Source organism: Hypomesus transpacificus, chromosome 11 (assembly GCF_021917145.1).
Source record: "Hypomesus transpacificus isolate Combined female chromosome 11, fHypTra1, whole genome shotgun sequence".
NCBI lineage: Eukaryota > Metazoa > Chordata > Actinopteri > Osmeriformes > Osmeridae > Hypomesus > Hypomesus transpacificus.
Window position 1 is genome coordinate 19,455,764 of NC_061070.1, and position 25,419 is coordinate 19,481,182.

Below are 25,419 nucleotides of genomic sequence, written 5' to 3' on the forward strand. Positions count from 1 at the left end.
GCGCAAAAGTAACTAACATTTACTGAATAGCATTGCTGTAGGTAGGCTACAGTTGAGTAATAGACTTGGATAATAAATAAAATGTAGACCTCAGTCCAACCCCTTAAAACCTGGAAAAGGCCAAATCTCAATTCAATAGGCTAACTAGATATCCAGCTGTCTAGACGTGAATACGTGTGTCATGTTCAGGCCCATTAATTAATAAGAAAGTGATCTGTGGAGCAGAGGGCATGAGTTTGAATGTTTTCATTAACTCTTATCCACTCAAAGAATAAACATTTTCCACTTCCCACTTGCATAGCTCAAATATTTATGCGATACTGTCAGTCAGTGAGTGACCTTACATATTCAGATAATAATGTAATAATAATACAACCGTAAAAATATATACGATACAGCTATATTACATTGCAAAACGGTACGACCTTGGTTAGATTTGAGAAAAATATGCTATCGTTTTGATCTTCTAGATACTGTACAATGAATGATCACAAACAGAAAACTACTAATTCTTCTTTAATCATACATGTGTGGGATAGCAATGTTTGTTTTGGCTCAAGTTGGCAGAGGCCATTAAGAAGGATTGAGGCTCGAGCGTCAACGAAGGGGACAGCCAATGGGCTTAGTTTTTCATAAGGTCTCTATGGAAACCGTGTCCATCGTGACTGTAGAGAAACGGCATGCACCTCCAAAAGACAACGTTTTTGTCTTTGACATGGTCCTAAACAATGCACAGATGCCCACCAACTTGTATTCATATCCATCCACAGGGGCGTTTCTAAGATTCAATGATGGGGGGGGGGGGGGGACGACGGACTTCAGCCTAACAATGCCCCTATCCATCCACAAAATGTTTGGGGGAGCAGTTGGGTAGAATTAATTTGAGTGGACATTTTGAATTGAAAACTCAAGATTTAGCTCAAGGTTGCATTCTCCAGGGGTGCGTTTCCCGATAACGATGGATCGTAGCTGTTACGAGGGTTCTCTACGATGAAAATAACGATCCATCGTTATTTCTTACGTGCGTTTCCCGAACATGGTCGTAAGGAGAACCATCGTACGTATCTCTTAAGTTGCACTTAACAAGACGCTGTCCATTGTACTGAAATGTGATTCTTCTGACGCAACTTGAAGACTTTAAAATTAAAACGTTAACCAAAATACTTGACGAATTACGGTACACAAAAAAATATTTTCTGTAGCTACAGAAAACTTTACATTTATTACAGGCTACTTATTTGAGTACTTTTCAATGTGATGCTACATGATCGAAGACAATAAGGTGAACGTGCAAACTATGCTGCATCTGAGTTTTACACCGGTGTTAGGACCTTGCAATCAGCGACACAGGATGCTAAATACCAATAGGAGGTCTTGGAAATTAAGTGGGCTCGTCTCCAAATTGAGCTGAGGAAGCTTTTGTTTGAAGAGATGAAGTTCACAAGGCCCTCCATTTCTGTGCCTATTCTTCTGCCCAATCAACAAGGTAGTGTCACATTTAGGTTACCTTATAGCCTAAAGCATACAATGTTTATTTAAATTAAGTAAAGGCTGAATTGTGTATTGTATCATATATTCAGTGTTGCCTGTCCAATCCTTACATGTTTACCTTATAGATCCATGTGAGGAGCAGAAGCAGGGAGAACAAACTCCCATAAAACAACTATTTCTCAAATTACTTGTGCCTTGGTTTTTAACTCTTCTTGGTACTCCACTTTCCATAGGCATATATATTTGAGTCCTATATTTACTACTTGATTGAACTACAAGGTTAAAAACCATGCATATGAATGGTATCACACATGGCATGTCCCAGCTAGCATCCTAAACAATTCAATGTACAAATACAAGCATCTCAATCCAACATATTTACTGTCTTATTTTCTAGTGCTGACTATATCTACAATCTTGCATAGGCCAACAGCTTCCCAAGACCATGTTTGCAATCTCATAATTATCACATATTGGCCACAAATGACATTGTGACAAATGACAAACACATAAGTAATGAATACCCCATGTCTTCAACATGGAATCATTGTTTCTGACATGAATAATCAACTCTACTTTAATTGATGGTTGATCAATTATACTCATTATGAGTGTAAGATATGTCAGATGACATCATGATATCACGATGCTCCTGAACCACATAGAAGCAGACCTGCAGAGGCTAACAAGGAGGTCCTTTGCACTGACCCCTGTAACCCAACTACTGGCAGTGTTAAGGTTCTATGCCATTGGCAGTTTTCTGGAGGTTATTGGAGATGGACATGGGATCACCAAGGCCTCAGTGTCAAGATCTGTGCAGGCTGTCACAACTGCATTACTTTGCCACATCTCAGACCACATCCAATTCCCCATATCAGAGGGGACAAGTCTGCAGTGCAGGACTTAGGCTATCTTCAATGGCTTTTATGATTTTCGTACGAGTTTTCACTCCCTCCCAGCCCCTTCACCCTGTGTGACTTCCTAGTCAACCCTGTGGAGTCTTTCAATTTCCTGGGCGCCACCATCTCCTAACATCAGGCTCGGCTCTGCCACCAGCCTCTTCATCCACCGGGCTTGGCGTGCTACCAGCCCTATAATTCTAATAAACAAAACTTAAATGTTCAATTGTTGTTGTGTTATTGTACTCGTAAAAGCGTTACGTTAATGCATTTCTAGTTTCTGTTGCACATTACAACAACCATATTTCAATGTTATAGTATTTTGAACAAGACTGACATTTGTTTTTTAAATACCTTAATTGCATGTGCCAAACCCACTAAATCAAATTATTTTGTGTAACCTAAATTTACTTGAGGATAAACCGGATTCTGATATTTTTTCGGCAGTTAAACTTGTATGGTTCACTAAGAAATATCCCAGTTCCAGCGTAACTGGTGTAAAAAGAGGACCAACAAAATCTTATTTTCCATCGGAATTAACTTTCAGCATGAGTTTAATGTAGTTTTCATGGTCGGCCTACGCGTGTCTCCACTGAGTCTCTGTGCTACGATGCACTTAGCGATCTACGACTGGTCTGGAGCTCTCGTTGATCTACGACGATTTTCAAGTGCCTCTTTAGCTACCATGGTTTCGGGAAACGGCCCGTACAACTAAGATCCATCGTACGATGGACTCTACGATCAACTTAGGCTTACGATGCTTTCGGGAAACGCACCCCAGGTAAGACTTGTTTGGAGGATTTAACGATGCTGAGGGTATACAATTAGATCTTGTCCAGGTTCCTGTAAAATGATCCCCCCTGAGTCCTCTCAGTGCCACCCATGAAGCTGACGTGTAACCTTTCAAAGTGCCAAATAGCTCCACATTTTATTGCCCCCAGAAACATGATGTATGATTCAATGGAAATAGTGTCTCATTAAAAGTCTTCTCCCTATAGAACATAGCATCATCGGCTCTGAAGACTGCTATTACTACAACCCCCGTAAGGAAAATGACCTAAAATCACCCATAAATGCGCTAACTACAAAGTTGCAATAGGAAAAATCAGTGTAACAGTACATCAGTATCACCTTTTTAGGCCTCAGAGCAATGCTAACAGAAAAATACTCTTTTAAAGTGTTGTGTGTGTGTGTGTGTGTCATCATGCTCTGCGGTGCTGTTAGAAATAATTAATGGAAAGATTTATATTTTGTTGAGCTACATGGGGTAAACTGTCCTGGGAAATAATTCACAATGAAAACTCTTCAATAGCAAATGGGCACTCGCTGATCACCGAAACATTCCTGCTGGTTGAATCAGGCCTGCTTTAGTGGGAATAGATGGGCTGGGAAGCCTTTGTTTGACAAGGTAAAATAACAGTGTGAGCCGTTACAACACATTCTAACTAAGCAACAACCATCAAGGAAAGCTTATAACATGCTGCTTTTTAAATTCAAGCACTGGTAAGGTAGATCTAGCCCAAACATGCAGCCCCAGTGAAATATTACTGTCTGGTGAGACCCTGACTTGAAAGAACGAGAAATACAACCACCTAGACTGTCACACACCTGCACACTGGAACAAACTCTTCAAATTGATAGATGTAGTTGTGGTGGTAAATAGCTAAAACATGCCATGATTGAGGATTTACTTAGAGCCTTTTGTACTGTTTCAGTCAGAATGGTTTGCTGCTGTGGAACAGATGAGCAGGATGTTTAGCAGGACTCAATCAGGGGTCAGGGTTGGGAACTGTTTGAATTGAGAGGTCTAAACAATGCCATATAAACCACCAGACTATACCCTGTGGCAACTGAATGACAAACCCAAGCCTTAATGTTCGCTGGTAGCAGACCTTAATAGAGTCCAGGGATTGTCCATTCAATATCAGAGCTTGTTCCACAAGTTAGAAACTTTTTTTTTTTTGTCTTCGTTCCAACATACATATGTTTATGTATGTTGTTGACAAGAAATGAACATCTGGAGCAAACCTGGAATGGCAGTTTGTCAGAATTCTGGCTCAGTCTCTGAGAGTAATTACTTTGACATGGTCTCCACACGAATTCACATGCTTGGCATAGATGACAGGCACCTGATCCACTAACATCTCTTCACTGTATGTTGATCCTTATATACTTTGTATTATTAACCCGCATGCAGTCAGTCCTCATCTATAGCTGTTATTGGGTGGCCCCTTTGACCTGCAGCTGCTTTGAGGTGGATAAGTATCCATAAAGTATAGATTTACTGTTAACTAGAGTTCATACTGTATATCATATTTGTATTTCAACAAAGCGTACTTGGAGTTAAATATGCATACAGGAGTAGCAAAGACATGTGAAGAAAGAGTATGTCTCAGATAGTTTAGTGATACTTGTGGTTACAACTCCAAATGAGGTGTGACACTCGAATGGGAGGGAGAAAAAAAATACGTTATTCATTAAAGTACATCAACAGATTAAGATGGCAACCATTTGGTACTGTCCTTAACAATGCGAAACTAAAACATTCAAACAGACTTACGGATGCTGACACTAAGATAATAACCAGTAATTGGTGTAATTATCTTTGAAAGCCTGGCCCCAGGCTCTGCCTTACTTCGGGGATGAAATGATGATCTCTGGTTCTGTTTTTCTTTTGAGTAGATAAATGTTAATCTTAATTATGTTGCTATATGATTATATTTGGGATTTGAAAACACTATCCATTGTTTTTTAAACCATTTCTCTTAAAAGTGGCTAACCGGGTAGAGCATTTACTATATGGCCTTAAAAGAAGCAAGGATTCAATTCTACCTTGGGCTATTTGCTATTCTAAATCTTCCTCCCTGTCATTTTCATCGGACATAATCAATAATAGCAGAAACGCCCCAAAACATCTCTAAAAAAACGGTGTTAATCTAAACATGGAACCATGGACTATTCCTCGAACTGTATGTCCGTGACTGAAAGCATGTATTTACATTTCGGCAAACATTACTTTTAAAACGTTTTTGTTGCCGCATTTTGATCCTCAAGAGCCACAGCACAGACTGAACTGTCTACGATGGATTGTCAGGATGTAGGCTACTGTAACCATGACAATAACACTGAACTACAGAGTAGTAGTGTAATCTGTATTGCTAAAGTCGGATCTGGAGAGTCTGTACGGAGTTTACAAGCCTAGCTCTGCTCCAGCTTAGAAGCTGCCAAAGCTGTCGAAGTGAAATATTTACTGGGCAAATACAGCCAAGTCCACATCTGCCGCAACATCTCTTGGCCACGCATCAAACATTAAGTCGTCCAGAATAAACCTGTTGGTGAATGACAGGAACCATAACAGTTGAGGCAGTGTGAGAGGGTGTTTTTGAGTGTGAAGGGTGTGTGTTTTTGTCCACGGTGATTTCTACATAGCAAGAACATTCTTTCAGTACACTTTCTGTTTTTGTCAAACACTGCCAAAGGATCGGTTTAATATTCAAGCAGATCATCTTTCAATAAAAAAACAGGACTAAATAGCCTAACTTGCCGACAAAGTCTATTGGTGCGGGTTTGCGCCAAAAACCTCATGATAATTTGTGTAGCACGCATTGGGACAGCTGATCCGGCACAATATGCTATCAAAACCAATCGATTTACATTGATGTAAGCCAGATGAACGGCGTATGAAATCCTTCACAATGGTGCCAGAAGTGCCAGTTTGCCAAATAGCAGGTGTACGTGCTAGCTAGAGTAGCAGGACTCGCACGCCCTACGGCCACTGGCGCATTCATCACTGTGGAAGTCTATCGTGTTCATTCGCATGTTTGGTATTTGGCAGCGGGATTAACAAAAGAAAAACAAACAAAAACTGTTGTTATTTCATTATCAGTGTGGAAATATTGAAACAAGCCCATATGTGATGCCTTGAGGATTTGATTAATATCCCAGTTGGATAAATGACTGATCTGTTATGGATTTAGTTTACATTAGTTTATGAAAAACAGAATATATAGGAAACTATAACAAAACGGAACCTAAACCTACCTTTTCTACAGAGCTGAAACGTTCGGCTGCCAATTCAAAAAGTAGAATCTATCATACGATTTTGTAATTTTCTAAATATTTTTTAATGCTAGCAAGTAGGTATACAGATCATCTCATAAATATGGTTAGACAAATTAACACTTACATGAGACCAAATGTAGCCTACTAGAAAACATTCATGTTGCATCTTGCATCTATCACTACTGGCTCCATAAATGTAAACTTGAACTCTAACAACTGTCAAGTACAATGCAAGATTGACATCTAGTGGTTTGACTACAACATTGCAGTCCTAAATTCATCCATTACATCTAGAATTTGGACTTGACCAACCTGAGGGAAATAAATCACATGTCCTAGAATTGATATTTTATATTTACATATATTATTAAACTACAAGCATAGCTTTTTTCAAATGACAGTTAAGGGGATGCCAGCCCCCCCCCCCCCCCCTCCCTTGTTTTCCCACTGAAATGCTTCTTAGTTACTCTGTCTCTTCGCATGTGATTCATGTGAGCATACCTATTTTATGTAAGAGGCCGTCTATGACTTTTGAAAATAACTTTTCAGTCTCCTTCTTAGTCATTGTGTTCATTCCCAACTCCAAAAGTCTGAAGTCCTCTCGACTGTGCTCTAACACTTACTCATCCATCTGCCTCACTAATATAAGACTCTCAGTAGCTCTGTTAAAACCCCTTGTCTCCGTCTGCTGAAATAGTGTTTTGAAAGGGTAGAAAAGCAATGTAGTTTTTTGTTCATATGATTTCTGGCCCTTTTATACTATGGAGGATTGAGTGAGTTTGATATCTAGACAGCCTGTTTCATGAGTAAGGTTATAAACACAGGACTGTGTACCTTCTTAAAGGCAGTTGGGCCAATAGCGACTGATTCCCGTGGACCCGCAGACAGATGGGTTTAGATCAGATCCGAAAAGCGAACAGATGACAGCCAGACGGTGGAGCATAGCTCTCTCCCTCTTCTCTTCACACATAGCTGAGCTGGCCTGGCCAGACACAATGCAAATAATTAAAGGTCCTTATAAGGCTTCACGTCAGGTTCCTATGATACAAACCTATGACGACTGTTATTGTTGTAACGATGGACGCACAATAATAGGCTACATTCAGTGAAACATCGGTTTGAAATTCATCGAATGGAGTGATAACATTAGCCTACACAATAGCCGCTTAAATCCCACTAGAACAATAATTATGTAGACGAAAAAAAATACTATAAAAATCAAAATTTGTTTTCAAAGCGAATCTATGTGATTAAGAAAAGTTTTGACGTGACATAGTCACACACATACCTACCGGCAGTGGGCTAAACTCTAAATTGTAGCTAGACGCACAACCTAGCGTAATTAGACGGCGTGTGAGACAATGCCCTACACATGTGGCTTAAGCAACCAGTTTTGTTTCTCAGTGTAACATTGCTCTTCGCTTTCGTTTCATCCTAAATGCACCTCTACATTTCACCTCATTTCGGAAACCAAGTTAAACTAAGACATAACCAGCACAGTTGCCTTTCGCAAAATGTTGTACTCAGAGCCAGTGCATGAAGTATGGAAATGTGCCCCCCATACCGTTCTTCAGTCAGTCATGAGCTACACTTTCACAGACGGTTTATATGTAACCCACCCCGCCGTTGCTACTGGTACAATCGAAACCAACAACCCCTACCGCGTACGCGTGCAGCTTTTATGTGAGTGGCACATCATGCAGTCCTATCGCACATCCACTTCCCTGTCCTCACAGCCAATCGTTTGTCCGTAGCGCCAACACATCGTTTACTGCACGTTCAGGGTCGGTTGCATGAACGGAGCTCTATAGAAATCTGACAGCTTCACAGGTGAAACATCGTTCAGAGGTTGTTTCACTTTCTCTTTCAGTGGCCGGAACATACTCGCTGTGAGTCTGGGGTTGACACAGTCAAAAAGCAGTAATTCGTCCAATAATATCGGCAACATGAACAAAAAGAAAAAGGACTGGAAGGAGGAAAAAGGTAAGGCTTGTTTCGGTGAAACCAATCTGTATAATTATCCAGTGCAGTCTTTCATCCCCTGCCCGTGTAATAGATTGACAGCCCTCTTTATCAGAAAAGATGTGTTCCTTTGCTAGGATACCGCCTCACGAGTATTTTGTATTAACAGTGCTGTGCAGTGCCAGATGATGTGCATAGCTTTACGTCTTTTGCCATTAGTATCCGTAGAATTCCTTTTCGGCTCTAGCATCACACCGCTGTCAAAACAGTAGCATACCCACGTACGCTGGCATAGCTCATTTTGAAATCCTGTGATATTGTAGGTCTACAATAACTGAATGCTTCTAAAATATATGCACAGTACCTTTCGCCAGGGAGAGTTCACCTGTTACAATAATGTCTGTATGGCTGACAAAACGAATCTGAGTTGCCTACACTATTGAGTGGCATTCACGCCTACCGCCTAGTGATCTGCAACTTCAGCCTATTGTTTTCAACAGCCTAAGGTATAGGCTATCCATTTCCTAAAAAGGGTTTGTGTGCAGTAGTTATTCCCAAACCTCCCTCAAGACTTGCCTGTGATCAATATACTCTTTGCACATTTGAAAGGCTAATGTGTCTAACTTCCAAGTTACAAGGAGCCATGGAGAGAGAGAAAAAAAGTTTTAGATAATCATGTTGCAGACATAAAAGCAGTACTGTGTTCCTGGTTCCAACGCATTTCCTTTATTCATTCATGTAGAATAAGAGCATTCTGGGGAATAGCATAAAGGAGAGAGAGAGAGAGAGATGGGGGGAGAGGGAGAGATGGGGAGGAGAGAGAGGGAGAGATAGAGAGGGAGAGATGGGGGGGAGAGAGAGAGTGCTAGAGAGGGAGAGTTGGGGAGGGGGGATACAGAGAGTTGGGGGGGGGGGGGGGGGTAGAGAGATCTTGCACTATTCTGGGCTATGCCTGAGGATGCTTTGCTAAAACTTGAGTAAACCCAATTCAGCTCATTCAGCTCAATCCCCAAACTGTCTTACACTGAACTGGTGACAGGAGGGTTGGTTTGTTTTGTGTGTGTGTGTGTGTGTGTGTGTGTGTGTGGGGGGGGGGGGGGGGGGTGACGACAATTACTGAGGATTTGGCCGTTAAATAAAATGTTAAGATAATTTGAGGGGAAATTGGCAGTTTTTAAAAAAAACGGTAGTCTGAGTTAGCGTTCACTAGAAAAAACGGTTTCATAATAAACATTTTGCACTCTTCACTAAGTGATCCCATTTGCGTTATCCACCGTTGGACTGGGAAGTTTGTTACAGTGGTGTCATGTTCAGTTTCCCTGCTTTTCCTGTTTTTTTTTCCTTCAGTCAAACTGTTGAACATGAGTCTGGAGGAGCGCCGGAGGCAGTACCGTTCTGATCATGTGACGCTGGAGAAGATCCTCACCTGGAGACAGATGAGTAAAGGTGAGGACCTCGCAGAGCCTGGCATCGCTACGCTGCTCCTCATTCTGCCACACGGAGCCTGGCATCGCTAGGCTACTCCTCATTTTGCCACACGGAGCCTGGCATCGCTAGACTGCTCCTCATTCTGCCACATGGAGCCTGGCATCGCTAGGCTACTCCTCATTCTGCCACACGGAGCCTGGCATCGCTAGGCTGCTCCTCATTTTGCCACACGGAGCCTGGCATCGCTAGGCTGCTCCTCATTCTGCCACACGGAGCCTGGCATCGCTAGGTTGCTCCTCATTCTACCACACAGAGCCTGGCATCGCTAGGCTGCTCCTCATTCTGCCACACGGAGCCTGGCATCGCTATGCTGCTCCTCATTCTGATGCGTCAGTTGCTCTCAGACTCACTAAGTTATTATTTTCATGATTTCAGTGTAGTCAGGTAACACAGCTTTAAAGTTTACCACTACTGCTGGTACTTTACATGGTGGTGCAGGTATTCATATCTCTAAAGAACCAAAGTATTCAAATGGCAGTTTAACTGTTTAAGTTTCAAATCTTGGGATTTTTCCAAGTCTGTGAAGCTCTCCCTTCCAGCCTTATCCAAGTCCGTATACCTGATTCTGAAGAAGACGCCACTAGATTACTGAGATGTTTGTAGATTGTAATGACAACTTGGTACTTAAAACTTGAAATGGTACACAGCCCTCAGTGAATATGAAAATATACCAGCTGCTAACTACTGACCTTGCTGTGCCACATTAGTGTTAATATTTAGCGAGTGTTTACAAGAAATCCTTCGATATCAGTTGTGCCCTCCAGGCATGTGGAACTAGGAGGAATTGATTTGAATTGGTTTAATCTTCATGCCACCTTGAGATCTGATTATGATAATATTATACCCGCTACCTTTCTCTGATTGCAATGCTTGTTGCATTACTTAAAACATGAGGCATCTTGTGAATACGCTGCATCAGTTTGGATTCACAGCATATTCATCAAGCAGTCACTTTTATACACAGCGAAATGCAAACGCAGATAGAAAGTGCAGCAGAGGAACAGAAGCACACAGTTGTACTGGCCGGCGGTCAGGGAACCGTCTGTTTCTACTGGGTTTCCTAGCGGATCATCTACAGTATAGACAACGTCGTTCATTTGAATATGTGAACTAAGTTACTGCATATGTTTGTGTTGTCAGTATCTGTATGTTTGTGTTCACCCGGCTGGCCCTTTTTGTTTCTGTGTGTTTATATTCCTGTGTGTCTGTCCGTCTTGATGATCACTGATGTGTCCACTTGTTGTTCTTCCTCCTAGCTGAAGTGGACGGACACAGCCTCCTGATTGACAAAGTTTCTCTGTACAAAGGCGACATCACCATCTTGGAGGTGGACGCCATCGTGAATGCAGGTAAGATCGCTACATCGCAATGTCGCAGGAGTCTGAGAGACCAACAGTTGAAACGCATAAGCTGCTTGTTGTGTTATTCCGCCCTCTAGTGCTTAAAGTTGTGAAGTGGTTATTTTTCTCAAATGGGTTGAATGGTCAGGTGACAGACAGACTCACCTGTGGTGTTTGTCTAGTTTGTCTTAACTGCTGATGTACCTTTGTCGCTCTTTATCAAAGTGTGACCTTGTGCAAAGGCTGTGTTGTTAGAGGGTGGTGACGTTGTTTGCCACAAAAGTGGGACTTAAACAAGGACGTCTAGGGAGTCAGGTGGCTGAGCGCTTAGGGAATCAGGCTGGTAATCAGAAGGTTGCCGGTTTGACACGTTGTGTCCTTGGGCAAGGCACTTCACCCTACTTGCCTCAGGGGGAATGTCCTTGTACTTACTGTAAGTCGCTCTGGATAAGAGCGTCTGCTAAATGACTAAATGTAAATGTAAACAAGGGTGAACTGGGGCAAGGTCAGGTTTGTCTTCACATCTAATCACAAAGGCAAGGTGTCAACTTAACCCAGTGACATCTTTCCTCTGTCTAACGTACACAGAGACTAAACACTAAGCCAGCTGGTTTATTGTTTAAGGGAAATTACAGGATGTAATTAGTTCGTATTTATTACAAATGCGCTTGTAAATGGTCTCATCACAATGCTAATATCCTATCAATGACTGCTGGGAATAAATGGAAGGGTCATTTACAGGCGGTTTCCAAAACATTTCCTGTGCTGGCATTCTGTTTCTTCAGCAGATTTCCTACAGGTGGTGGCAGAGATTAGAAAAACAATGACTTTCTGCTCTATTGCTATTCACCATCATCTGCACAACAAAGAGCTTTTACAAAGAGAAGCCTTTGTTGATATGGAGGCGAGGAACCTTGCAGGAGAAAGAAACCAAGCGTTAATTTTCGTTTTGCAAATACTATGACACCCTCACGAACCTATTGTAATCCAACAGGGTGATATGGTTGAGTACAGTATATAAGCAGTGTACAAGGTTTATTTAAATTAGACCCGCACAGACTGCTTGGGATGAACAAAGGCAGTTCAATCCCATCTTTGGCAAGATGAATCCTCTTCTCCCAGCCTCCTCTAAGCACTACAAAGAAATCCTACCTAAATGTTATTCCCATCACTGTTTGAATACCGGACCACGGTATTGATGTTTATGTTAATCCACATGGGGTCAAGGCGGTTTAGGAGGTCAGTCTAGATTCAAAAGATTCTGTCAGGAATATCGACTCATTAGTAATGCAGTTTTTTTCCTTCACGCTGAAGCTTTTTGTTTGGCATTTGCATACTGGAGCCACCTCTTGTTGACCCTGCGTGTGTGCGCTGAGAGCACAGGGCGCTGAGAGGACAGAGCGCTGAGAGGACAGGGCGCTGAGAGGACAGGGTCTGAGAGGACAGGGCGCTCAGAGGACAGGGCGCTGAGAGGACAGGGCGCTGAGAGGACAGGGCGCTCAGAGGACAGGGCGCTGAGAGGACAAGGTCTGAGAGGACAGGGTCTGAGAGGACAGGGTCTGAGAGGACAGGGCGCTGAGAGGACAGGGCGCTGAGAGGACAGGGGGCTCAGAAGACAGGGCGCTTAGAGGACAGGGGGCTGAGAGGACAGGGCGCTCAGAGGACAGGGGGCTGAGAGGACAGGGCGCTCAATAGACAGGGGGCTCAGAGGACAGGGCGATCAGAGGACAGGGCGCTGAGAGGACAGGGTGCTGAGAGGAAAGAGCGCTGAGAGGACAAGGCGCTGAGAGGACAGGGGGCTGAGAGCACAGGGCTAAGGGGGACTGCTCGAATAGCTGACCTCTCTGGCTGGATGGGAAAAGCCTTGCAGAACCTGAGGACTTCTAAACGGTCAGGTTTCACTAAAAGAGCATCAAGGTTTTCACTTGTCAACCACAGACAGACGTGTCCGTTTTTTGAAAACCGCACAAAACTTTATTTAAACCCGTCTCCCAGCGGACTTCTTGATGTGTGTCTTTACAGAGCTGCTTTTGTAGAACTTGCCCCAGCTTTAGAAGATGTCACGATGCTTTATATTCCCCATTAAAGTTTAATTATCAGGCTCATTGAGTTTCTAATTCTTCCTTAATTCTGTTTGGACTGAGGTTAGACAGGACGTGCTCAAACTGTCACCTGGGCAGGACTTGAGGGCAGAGGACAGGGCGGTGGGGGTGGAGTGGGGCGGGGCTGGAGGGCCTGGCAGCGGTGGGGAAGGTGGGGACATGATACTTCCACACCTGCTGCCTGGATATAACCACTGCTAGGGGGTAGGAGTGTGGGGGGATCGTAGAGCATCACTATCTTCCTGACGTTAGTTCCTGGTTACTCAAACCCCCCCCCCCCCCCCCCCCACACACACACACACACACACACAGAGACACACACACACACACACACCCTGTCTCCCTCCCTCTCCTGTCACGCTCCCACATCACTTTAATTTCTCTAATTTATTCTCTCTTTTCTTTTTCTTTCTCTTTCTTTTCCCTCCACAAACAGTAACAAAACAACAAACTTACCGATCCATAAGGTTTCAGTGTAAGAGACTGCTGAAAAATACATAATTGTGTTATTCGTTGTTGGGTTTAGGCAAGCTTTAGAAAAAGGTTGACACTTTGTCTCTCCTCAGCTCAAACGAGATTTGATCAATCTACTAGGAAATTCCTGTGATTGCTAATCCGTGTGTGTTTAGAGGTTTATCTGATGGGATTTGGCTCCTAGCGGCGCGGGATGGACCGAGCGTCTTTTGGGTCCAACTGTGAAACAGCACTCTCACGGGATTACAGTTAATCCATGTCATTTTCTTTGCCTTTGGATCTCAAACACAATTTACTGCTGCCCATCACCCCCCGCCCCCCCCCCTCCCCCGTGGGCTTCCATGAGCAGTTCAAGCTCCGCGCCCTGTGTGCGGCTCAGCTCCGCCCCTCCTTGCGAGGCTCGTAAAGACAGCAGTGTGAAGTCTAGAGGACGGGTCTTCCTGATGACTGCAGTCATTACAGCGAGAGGTTGACGCGAGCTGTATCACCCGTCGTAAACCTCTCACGTCGCTCGATGCGGGAGGTTTCTTCCTCCCAGAGCCGATTTAGTGTAGAGGGCATCTGGTTATGGACTCCATAAAGACCACACAGGTTTAGTGGCCAGAACAGGTTCATGGAGGCCATTGGTGTTCTGCTAGGCAGCCTGCCATGCAGCGGGCCTCACTGCTTCAAGTATTAGTGACCCATAGAAGGCATGAGACCACGACTAAGACTAGGAGTCTGACTGCTGTGAAACATGTTGGGGATCTCAAGTGTTTACAGGTTGAGACAATCAGGAGGGACTGGAATACAGTTGTTTGTTGGTGTTGCAGGTGTGATTGCATCTTTGTTGGCTTGGGTATATTGATTTGATGTTGGTGTGTGGGTCTGTATGACGATGTTCTTGACAAAGCAAGGACGTTTTTATTAGTGGGGCAGTTTTTTTCTTTTGATTGCCTGTTCTGTGGGCAATACCAGTCAGCATGAAATTAAATCCGAACATAGCAATTAATTTCCTACAAAGTCTCCCTGCAACTTGTGCGTAGTGAGTCTTTCTAAGCAGACCAAATTAGTTTTTAAATCACTTTCTGGCTGACCGGTTATTGTTTCTTGGAAATAAATTTCTTGTCAGGGTGGTTAATTGTTATAGAAACTGACATCAGCATTAATAGATGTAGAAACTTAAGCTTCTGTCAGGTAAGGCTGTCAAAAGGGCTCTCCTGGAATGAGAAAATGGAACAAACAACTTGGGAGAGGATAAGGCGATATGTTGACAGCTTCCTGTTATAGAAAAATGACAGCTTCCTGTTATAGAAATGACAGCTTCCTGTTATAGAAAGACTGTGATGCAGAGTGTAGCTTTGGTGAAGCAGGCAGCACAAACAGCCACTAGCAGGTGAGAGGACAGGTGAGAGGACAGGTGAGGTCAGGTGAGAGGACAGGTGAGAGGACAGGTGAGAGGACAGGTGAGAGGACAGGTGAGAGGACAGGTGAATGAGGCAGTGCTGTTTGATGTCTACCTGAGCCAGGATGAGCTACGAAGCTACAGGAAGACTGATGGCCCCCAATCCTCCTGTTAAGGTTATGTCAAGATAGTGTCACAGGAGTCTGTCTGCCTGTCTGCCTGTCTGCCTGTCTGCCTGTCTGCCTGCCTGTCTGCCTGTCTGTCTGTCTGTCTGTCTGTCTGTCTGTCTGTCTGTCTGTCTGTCTGTCTGTCTGTCTGCCTGTGCCTGTCTGTGCCTGTCTGCCTGTCTGCCTTTCTGCCTGTCTGTCTGTCTGTCTGCCTGTCTGTGCCTGTCTGTCTGTCTGCCTGTCTGTCTGTCTGTGCCTGTCTGTCTGCCTGCCTGTCTGCCTGTCTGCCTGTCTGTCTGTCTGCCTGTCTGTCTGTCTGTCTGTCTGCCTGTTTGCCTGTCTGTCTGTCTGCCTGTTTGCCTGTCTGTCTGTCTGCCTGTTTGTGCCTGCCTGCCTGTCTGTCTGCCTGTCTGTCTGCCTGTCTGCCTGTTTGTGCCTGCCTGCCTGTCTGTCTGCCTGTCTGTCTGTCTACCTGTCTGCCTGTCTCTCACTTCATCAGATCGTCTGTAGGACCCGTCTACAGAGTTCCCTTTCCAGTGTGATTGTTTCCTTCTCTGCTGATTGTGTGATTCAGCTCTGTGATTTGGGCTTTTGTGCACCTGTATCATTAAACCTGTCTGTGCTACCATATCCCTGGGTCCCAAGTCTCAAGATTCATGTCTGGGTTGGCTATGGAAGGGCAGGATATACAGTGCCCTCCAAAAGTATTGGAACAGTGAGGCGAATTCCTTTATTTTTGCTGTAGACTGAAAACATTTGGGCTTGACATCAAATAATGAACGTGAGACCAGAGATCAACGTTTCAGCTTTTATTTCCAGGTATTTACATCAGGATCTGATGCACAACTAAGAAAATATCACATTTTGTTTGAATCCACCCATTTGTCATGTGATCAAAAGTATTGGAACAGATATACTTAAAACATATTTAAGTGAATAAGACTTAATATTTAGTTGCAAATCCTTTGCTTTCAATAACTGCAGCAAGTCTGTGACCCATTGACGTCACCAAACTTTTGCATTCTTCCTTTTTGATGCTTTCCCAGGCTTTCACTGCAGCCTCTTTCAGTTGTTGTTTGTTTTGTGGGGTTCCTCCCTTCAGTCTCCTCTTAAGCAGGTAAAATGCATGCTCTATAGGGTTTAAGTCTGGAGATTGACTTGGCCAGTCTAATACCTTCCATTTCTTGCCCCTGATGAACTCCTTTGTTGTTTTGGCAGTGTGTTTTGGGTCGTTATCTTGCTGCATGATGAAGGCTCTGCCAATCAGTTTGGTTGCATCTTTCCTTAAATTGGCAGACAAAATGTTTCTGTAGACTTCCGAGTTCATTTTGCTGCTGCCATCATGTGTTACATCCTCAATGAAGATTAATGAGCCCGTCCCAGAAGAAGCCATGCAAGCCCAAGCCATGACATTACCTCCACCGTGTTTCACAGATGAGCTTGTGTGTTTGGGATCATGAGCAGTTCCTTTCTTTCTCCAAACTTTAGCCTTTCCATCACTTTGGTAAAAGTTAATCTTTGTCTCATCAGTCCATAAAACTTTGTCCCAGAATTTTTGAGGTTCATCTCTGTACTTTTTGGCAAATTCCAGCCTGGCCTTCCTATTCTTCTTGCTAATGAGTGGTTTGCATCTTCTGGTGTAGCCCTTGTACTTTTGTTCATGAAGTCTTCTGCGAACAGTAGATAGTGATACCTTCACTCCTGCCATCTGGAGGTTGTTGCTGATCTCACTAACAGTTGTTTTAGGGTCTTTCTTTACAGCTCTTACAATGTTTCTGTCATCAACTGCTGATGTTTTCCTTGGTCTACCTGTTCGACGTCTGTTACTTAGTACACCAGTAGTTTTCTTCTTCTTCAGGACATTCCAAATGGTTGTACTGGCTATGGCCAATGTTTCTGCAATGGCTCTGATTGATTTTCCATCTTCTCTAAGACTCACAATTGCTTGTTTTTCACCCAAAGACAGCGCTCTGGTTTTCATGTTGTTTTCACCTCTGAATACAGTCTGCATAGACAAAACCTATCTTACCCAATCTGAACCTGAGTGTAGACATTCAGTGGTATTTATTGATTGAATAATGTATGTAATAGGACACACCTGGGCAACAAAACACACCTGTCAGTCACATGTTCCAATACTTTTGCTCACGTGACAAATGGGTGGGTTCGAACAAAAAGGTGATATTTTCTAATTTGTGCATCAGTTCCTGATGTAAATACCTGGAAATAAAAGCTGAAACGTTGATCTCTGGTTTCACATTCATCGTTTGATGTCAAGCCCAAATGTTTTCAGTCTACAGCAAAAATAAAGGAATTGGCCTCACTGTTCCAATACTTTTGGAGGGCACTGTATCCTTTAATTCAATTCAGATCAAAAAACCTTATTGATCCCTGAGGGGCAATTCTTGGAAGCAAGCCTAGTAAAATACATACGATAACATCAAGACAATAGATGATTAATGAACAGTGGTAGCAATGCAGAGACTGTACAGAACACAGCAGCCACCATACAGTAACAGCATTGCATAGACTGTAGAGAACACAGCAGGCACCATAGGTGACAGCATTGCAGAGACTGTACAGAACACAGCAGGCACTATAGGTGACGGGATTGCTGAGACTGTACAGAACACAGCATGCACTATAGGTGACAGCATTGCAGAGACTGTACAGAACACAGCAGGCACCATAGGTGACAGCATTGCATAGACTGTACAGAACACAGCAGGCACCATAGGTAACAGCATTGCAGAGACCGTACAGAACACAGCAGGCACCATACGTGACAGTGGCAGTGAGCATGTAACAGCTATCACACGTCCAACAGTGATAATAAATATGAGATTCTGAAAGGCTTCAGGCCTGGAGGATCATTATGCACCCCTCTCTTCTTCTCAGTGGCTCCTCCACTTGGTGGCTTGGAGCTCTGTATGGACTGGGAGCTCTGTATGGACTGGGAGCTCTGTATGGACTGGGAGCTCTGTATGGACTGGGAGCTCTGTATGGACTGGGAGCTCTGTATGGACTAGGTGCTCTGTATGGACTGGGTGCTCTGGGCTGGGAGCTCTGTATGGACTGGGTGCTCTGGGCTGGGAGCTCTGTATGGACTTGGTGTCCAGGCTGTGATGCAGCCCAGGCTTCCTCCATTACATTCTGACAAGCTGGACAGGCTGGTGGGCTCACACAGTCCCACGAGGGTAGACTGTCTATCTGTTTCTCCTCCAACTCCCTCCCTCCCTCCCTCCCTCCCTCCCCTCTCTCTCTCTCTCTCTCTCTCTCTCTCTCTCTCTCTCTCTCTCTCTCTCTCTCTCTCTCTCTCTCTCTCTCTCTCTCTCTCTCTCTCTCTCTCTCTCTCTCCCTGCCTCCTTTTTTTCCCTCCCTCCCACACTCACCCCAGTGTGATATCTTCTTCTGTGACAGCCCTCTACAGTACAGGTCTGGTAGAAACTCCCTGCCTCGCTGACTCACTCATTCTCACTCTCTCTCTTTCTCTACACCCACACACACTCACACTCACACACTCACACAGACACACACACACACACAGAGATACATGCTCACTGTACTACAGGAAGGCTTGGCCAGGGAGGGTAACTGCTTGTGCAAACTTGTGATTGTTGCACTGTTGCACCAGGAATGAGAATTGATCCCTGTGTCTGTGAGGACTCGCTGCTCTGCTGAACAGTGAAATGACTGCAGAGACAGGATGAGAGCCTACCCTCACACCAGCCTGTTCATAGCATCAATGACTGCAGAGACAGGATGAGAGCCTACCCTCACACCAGCCTGTTCATAGCATCAATGACTGCAGAGACAGGATGAGAGCCTACCCTGACACCAGCCTGTTCATAGCATCAATGACTGCAGAGACAGGATGAGAGCCTACCCTCACACCAGCCTGTTCATAGCATCAATGACTGCAGAGACAGGATGAGAGCCTACCCTGACACCAGCCTGTTCATAGCATCAATGACTGCAGAGACAGGATGAGAGCCTACCCTCACACCAGCCTGTTCATAGCATCAATGACTGCAGAGACAGGATGAGAGCCTACCCTCACACCAGCCTGTTCATAGCATCAATGACTGCAGAGACAGGATGAGAGCCTACCCTCACACCAGCCTGTTCATAGCATCAATGACTGCAGAGACAGGATGAGAGCCTACCCTGACACCAGCCTGTTCATAGCATCAATGACTGCAGAGACAGGATGAGAGCCTACCCTGACACCAGCCTGTTCATAGCATCAGCTCAACAACCCACCAAAGATATACTGTACTGGGACACATGGAGGGGACTCTCCGATTTTGTGTGTTGGTACACAAACACACACACACACACACACACACACACACACGGTGTCAATATTAGTGTCAGCTTACCTCTGATATCTATGATGCATCAACTATATGCTGCAGCACACGCACACAGATATAGACACACATCCCACCCAGGAGTCAGGAGAGAGAGAGAGAGAGAGAGAGACAGCAAGAGAGAGAGAGAGAGAGAGAGAGAGAGAGAGAGAGACAGCAAGAGAGAGAGAGAGAGAGAGAGAGAGAGAGAGACAGCAAGAGAGAGAGAGAGAGAGAGAGAGAGAGAGACAGCAAGAGAGAGAGAGAGAGAGAGAGAGAGATGGACGCTCAGCACCCAGCCTGCTGTTCATAAAGAGACCCTGTTGAAGTGAGAGCAGCTCCTGATTCGTCCACTCTCCCCCCCACACGTCCACCTCTCCCCCCCACACGTCCACTCTCCCCCCACACGTCCACTCTCCCCCCACACGTCCACTCTCCCACCCCACACGTCCACTCTCCCCCCCACACGTCCACTCTCCCCCCACACGTCCACTCTCCCCCCCACACGTCCACTCCCCCCCCCCACACGTCCACTCCCCCCCCCACACGTCCACTCCCCCCCCACACGTCCACTCCCACCCCACACGTCCACTCTCCCCCCCACACGTCCACACGTCCACTCTCCCCCCCCACACGTCCACTCTCCCCCCCACACGTCCACTTTCCCCCCCACACGTCCACTCTCCCCCCACACGTCCCCCCCCCCCACACGTCCACTCCCCCCCACACGTCCACTCTCCACTCTCCCCCCCACACGTCCACTCTCCCCCCCACACGTCCACTCTCCCCCCCACACGTCCACTCCCCCCCACGTCCACACGTCCACTCTCCCCCCCACACGTCCACTCTCCCCCCCACACGTCCACTCTCCCCCCCACACGTCCACTTCCCCCCCACACGTCCACTCTCCCCCCCACACGTCCACTCCCCCCCCCACACGTCCCTCTCTCCCCTCCCCCCCACACGTCCACTCTCCCCCCCCACGTCCACTCTCCCCCCCACGTCCACTCTCCCCCCCACACGTCCACTCCCCCCCCACACACGTCCACTCTCCCCCCCCCCACACGTCCACTCTCCCCCCCACGTCCACTCCCCCCCACACGTCCACTCCCCCCCCACACACGTCCACTCTCCCCCCCACACGTCCACTCTCCCCCCCACACGTCCACTCTCCCCCCCACACGTCCACTCTCCCCCCCACACGTCCCCTCTCCCCCCACACGTCCACGTCCCCCCACACGTCCACTCCCCCACACGTCCACTCTCCCCCCACACGTCCATCTCCCCCCCCCACACGTCCACTCCCCCCCACACGTCCACTCTCCCCCCCCACACGTCCACTCCCCCCCCACACGTCCACTCTCCCCCCCCACACGTCCACTCTCCCCCACACGTCCACTCTCCCCCCCACACGTCCACTCCCCCCCACACGTCCACTCTCCCCCCACACGTCCACCTCCCCCCCCCACACGTCCACTCTCCCCCCCCACACGTCCACTCTCCCCCCACACGTCCACCTCCCCCCCCCACACGTCCACTCTCCCCCCCCACACGTCCCTCTCCCCCCCACACGTCCACTTCCCCCCCACACGTCCACTCTCCCCCCACACGTCCACTCTCCCCCCACACGTCCACTCTCCCCCCCACACGTCCACTCCCCCCCACACGTCCACTCTCCCCCCACACGTCCACTCTCCCCCCCCCACACGTCCACTTCCCCCACACACGTCCACTCTCCCCCCCACACGTCCACTCGTCCCCCCCCACACGTCCACTCTCCCCCCCACACGTCCACTCTCCCCCCCACACGTCCACTCTCCCCCACACGTCCACCTTCCCCCCCACACGTCCACTCTCCCCCCCACACGTCCACTCTCCCCCCCACACGTCCACTTTCCCCTCCACACGTCCACTCCCCCCCCCCCACGTCCACTCCCCCCCCACACGTCCACTCTCCCCCCCACACGTCCACTCCCCCCCACACGTCCACTCTCCCCCCCACACGTCCACTCTCCCCCCCACACGTCCACTCTCCCCCCCCACACGTCCACTCTCCCCCCACACGTCCACTCTCCCCCCCACACGTCCACTCCCCCCCACACGTCCACTCTCCCCCCCCACACGTCCACTCTCCCCCCCCACACACGTCCACTCTCCCCCCACACGTCCCCTCTCCCCCCCCACACGTCCACTTCCCCCCCACACGTCCACTCCCCCCCCACACGTCCCCCTCCCCCCCCACACGTCCACTCTCCCCCCCCACTACGTCCACTCCCCAACACGTCCACTCTCCCCCCCCACACGTCCACTCTCCCCCCCCACACGTCCACTCTCCCCCCCACACGTCCACTCTCCCCCCCCTACGTCCACTCTCCCCCCCACACGTCCACTCTCCCCCCCACACGTCCACTCCCCCCCCCCCACACGTCCACTTCCCCCCCACACGTCCACTCTCCCCCCCACGTCCACTCTCCCCCCCACACGTCCACTCTCCCCCCCCACACGTCCACTCTCCCCCCCCCACGTCCACTCTCCCCCCCACACGTCCACTCTCCCCCCCACACGTCCACTCCCCCCCCCCACACACGTCCACTCTCCCCCCACACGTCCACTCTCCCCCCCACACGTCCACTCTCCCCCCCCACACGTCCACTCTCCCCCCACACGTCCACTCTCCCCCCCACACGTCCACTTCCCCCCCACACGTCCACTCTCCCCCCACACGTCCACTCTCCCCCCCACACGTCCACTCTCCCCCCCACACGTCCCCTCTCCCCCCACACGTCCACTCTCCCCCACACGTCCACTCCCCCCCCACACGTCCACTCTCCCCCCACACGTCCACTCTCCCCCCCACACGTCCACTCCCCCCCCCACACGTCCACTCTCCCCCCACACGTCCACTCTCCCCCCCACACGTCCCCTCTCCCCCCCACACGTCCACTCTCCCTCCCACACGTCCCCTCTCCCCCCCACACGTCCACTCTCCCCCCCCACACGTCCACTCCCCCCCCCCCACACGTCCACTCTCCCCCCCCACACGTCCACTCCCCCCCCCCCACACGTCCACTTCCCCCCCCCACACGTCCACTCTCCCCTCCACACGTCCCCTCTCCCCCCCACACGTCCACTCTCCCCCCCCACACGTCCACTCCCCCCCCCACACGTCCACTCTCCCTGACAGAACAAAAGTCATCCCAGCAGAAGTGAGGCTGCTCTCTGTCCAACCCCCATCGACCTGGCATCCCTGTTTCTCCTCCCTCTCCTCGCCCTCCTCCCCCTCCTCCTCCCCCTCCTCCCCCTCCTGCTCCCTCTTTCTGAAGAGAGCACTTTGATTCCCTCCATTTCACCTCCTTCACTCCGGTCCCCACCCATCAGGGCCTTGAGTGATTGGGAGGGCGCTGTGACAGGGCCGGAGAACAAGGGGGGAGTAGGGAGGGAGGGAGGGAGAGAGAGAGAGAGAGGGGGAGGGGGAGAGAGGGTTTGTCTTAAAACACAAATATACTCCCTCTTGAGATCCTCCCTCCGTTACAAATGCTCAACACCGCTGTCAGTAACACATTCAGAGGATGCTTGGACATTGTGATAATAGGTAATAATGCCATTATAAGATGCTTATTATAGTTCATAAAGAGTTTCAATTGAAACAATGAGGTAGGGCCATCAAATAAATGAAATTAAATACAGTAGAACAATGCTGCAAAAGGTGGGTATGGACCCCTGGAAAAAATAATAATATATATATATTTTTCCCCGTCAGCTCAGGGGGGAGGGGGGGCACAGGGGGAGCCAGGGACATTTTACAGGGGCCCTGGCCCCTATAGGCCCCCTTGTAGAACCGCCACTGGGGATGGGGTTAGTGTTATCGCAAGATGCGATGACCGTCAGTTAATACGTAATGAAGCCTTTATAAGATGCTTATGAACATGAATATGTGCTTACTAAGGCATTGTTTCATAACTAACGTTTATGACAAGCACCTGGATCTAAAGTCTTATTCCAGTGTCCTTCCCCTGCATCTCTAGCTCTCACAATTAACATCTGCACTGAGTTTATTAATCCTGTTCAGTAATTTGAATGAGTTCTCCACGTCCCCAGTTGTCAGGGTGCTGTGTGTGTTGGGTAAAGAGATATCATGTTCTCGACAGCGCTCCCCATAGAGATATTTACATAGAAATACTGTCTTAGCAGACCATGTGAATGGCCCCCAACATGAAATGTGTGTTAATGGGAAGTCAATATCCACCGTATCATACGCAGAAGAATGAAAGAACCTTTTGTATCCTGAAGGAGGTAGCGTTTTCACCAAACAGGTGTGCTAGCAACAAGGCTCGCTGGGCTGCCCTTTCTTGCTCTGGAGACGACCTGTAGGGGGCGCTGTGGTTCCATCCCTGGTTCCTTGAGAGGAAGGTACACTGTACTCAAACTGACTGATTGAGAAGCTACTGGGTGAATTTTAAAAACCCTCTCTGTCTCTCTCTTTCTCTCTCTCTCGTCCGTCCACCCACATAGTTGTGTGGCACCGTCTGGGTGAGGTCAGGAAATCCCAGAACGTTCCCTGTGTGTGGAGGCTTGGACCTTCCCCAGGGACTCGGCAAGCTGCAGCTCTGTCACACTGACAGTCAGGAGGAAACAGAGAATAGGAGGACACACATTCCTACAAGGGTGCTCTGTGCAACTTGCAAGTTTGGCCGCTATGCTAGCGAGTGAAGGAGTGAGGGTTGGAAGTGAAGGCTGTTTTGCATGTTTGAGGGAAAGAGGGAGAGAGTCAAGACAGTGAGTCAGGGAGAGGGGAGAAAGGGAAAGGGAGAGAGAGAACTGGGTAGAGGGAGAGAGACGGAGAGGGAGGGGGAGGGAGACAGAGAGACAGATCCTTGTTTTTCCGCCTGTGGAGGAGAGTCTGAGAGGGGTGGGAATCCACCCTCTCAGTTTGGATGTGCACAATCCCTCCGCAGTCAGCTTCTCAGCGTCTGCTCCTCCGGCTTCTACAATACCCCTCTCTCAGAGCCGGTTCACTCTCAGAGCCTCCATTCTTCCCTCACCCGTTGTGTTCTCCCGCTCTCCTCCATTTTTGGCAGCTAATGGCTGGCCTGTGGATGATGTAAACCTTTGTTAAGACATGTGAAGGCAAGCGATCAGTACGCGGGGCCCAGAGAAGTGTTGTGCCCGAGCAGAAACACAGATGAGGCACTTAGTCACTGGCCTGTGGTGACTCGGTTCTCCATAATGACTCCCAGCCCTCTGGATGTCATGGGCAGCACGCTGCTACAAATAGGTGAGATTTATAAAACACACTTTACAATCGTGAGAGGTTATTTGCCTCTTAAGTATGCAATCTTCTCGACCCTGGAAACCCTGTTTAACGTCCTTTAGCTTTTTTCTTCCCCGTGAACAATAATCGTTTGGTGTGGTGGCGATAGAATTAAAGTCTCGGTAATCAATGCAGCGAAGTATTTCTGGCAACGCTGTAGTTCATCGTTCGTTCATAACTTCTTGTCACTCTCTTTCATCCATCTTGATCTGGAAGCACAGTATCGCGCCCTGAAGCCATCCTCCACTTACCCCCCACCCAGCCCACGCACACACAAGCCCCCCCCCCTCCCCTGAAACGGATTGCACTGTAATGTTTTTGAAGTGTGCTTTAATTAACAGTCCATGATATCTAAATGGATGCCGCCAACCCCCACATTAACGAGTG

At 47.7% G+C, this 25,419-nt stretch overlaps 2 protein-coding genes across 5 annotated transcripts in view; one reads left to right on the forward strand and one right to left on the reverse strand.

Annotated features, from left to right (window-relative positions):
• Positions 1-7,412, reverse strand: part of tasp1 (taspase, threonine aspartase, 1) — a 29,865-nt gene extending 22,453 nt beyond the window's left edge. Inside the window, exon 1 of the mRNA XM_047029089.1 lies at positions 7,287-7,412. The gene's annotated coding sequence lies outside the window, so the exon portion shown is untranslated. The remainder of the gene's footprint in view (positions 1-7,286) is intronic.
• Positions 7,413-8,230: 818 nt separating this feature from the next.
• macrod2 (mono-ADP ribosylhydrolase 2) overlaps positions 8,231-25,419 on the forward strand; it is a 146,804-nt gene continuing 129,615 nt past the window's right edge. For 2 of the 4 annotated variants that reach the window (XM_047029231.1, XM_047029230.1), the window contains exons 1-3: positions 8,236-8,435; positions 9,762-9,860; positions 11,159-11,251. In XM_047029231.1, coding sequence (XP_046885187.1) covers positions 8,399-8,435; positions 9,762-9,860; positions 11,159-11,251 — 229 coding nt within the window. In that variant the 5' untranslated portion in view covers positions 8,236-8,398. Of the gene's footprint in view, positions 8,436-9,761; positions 9,861-11,158; positions 11,252-25,419 lie in introns of all 4 variants that reach the window. The other 2 variants (XM_047029228.1, XM_047029229.1) reach the window with 2 other exon arrangements.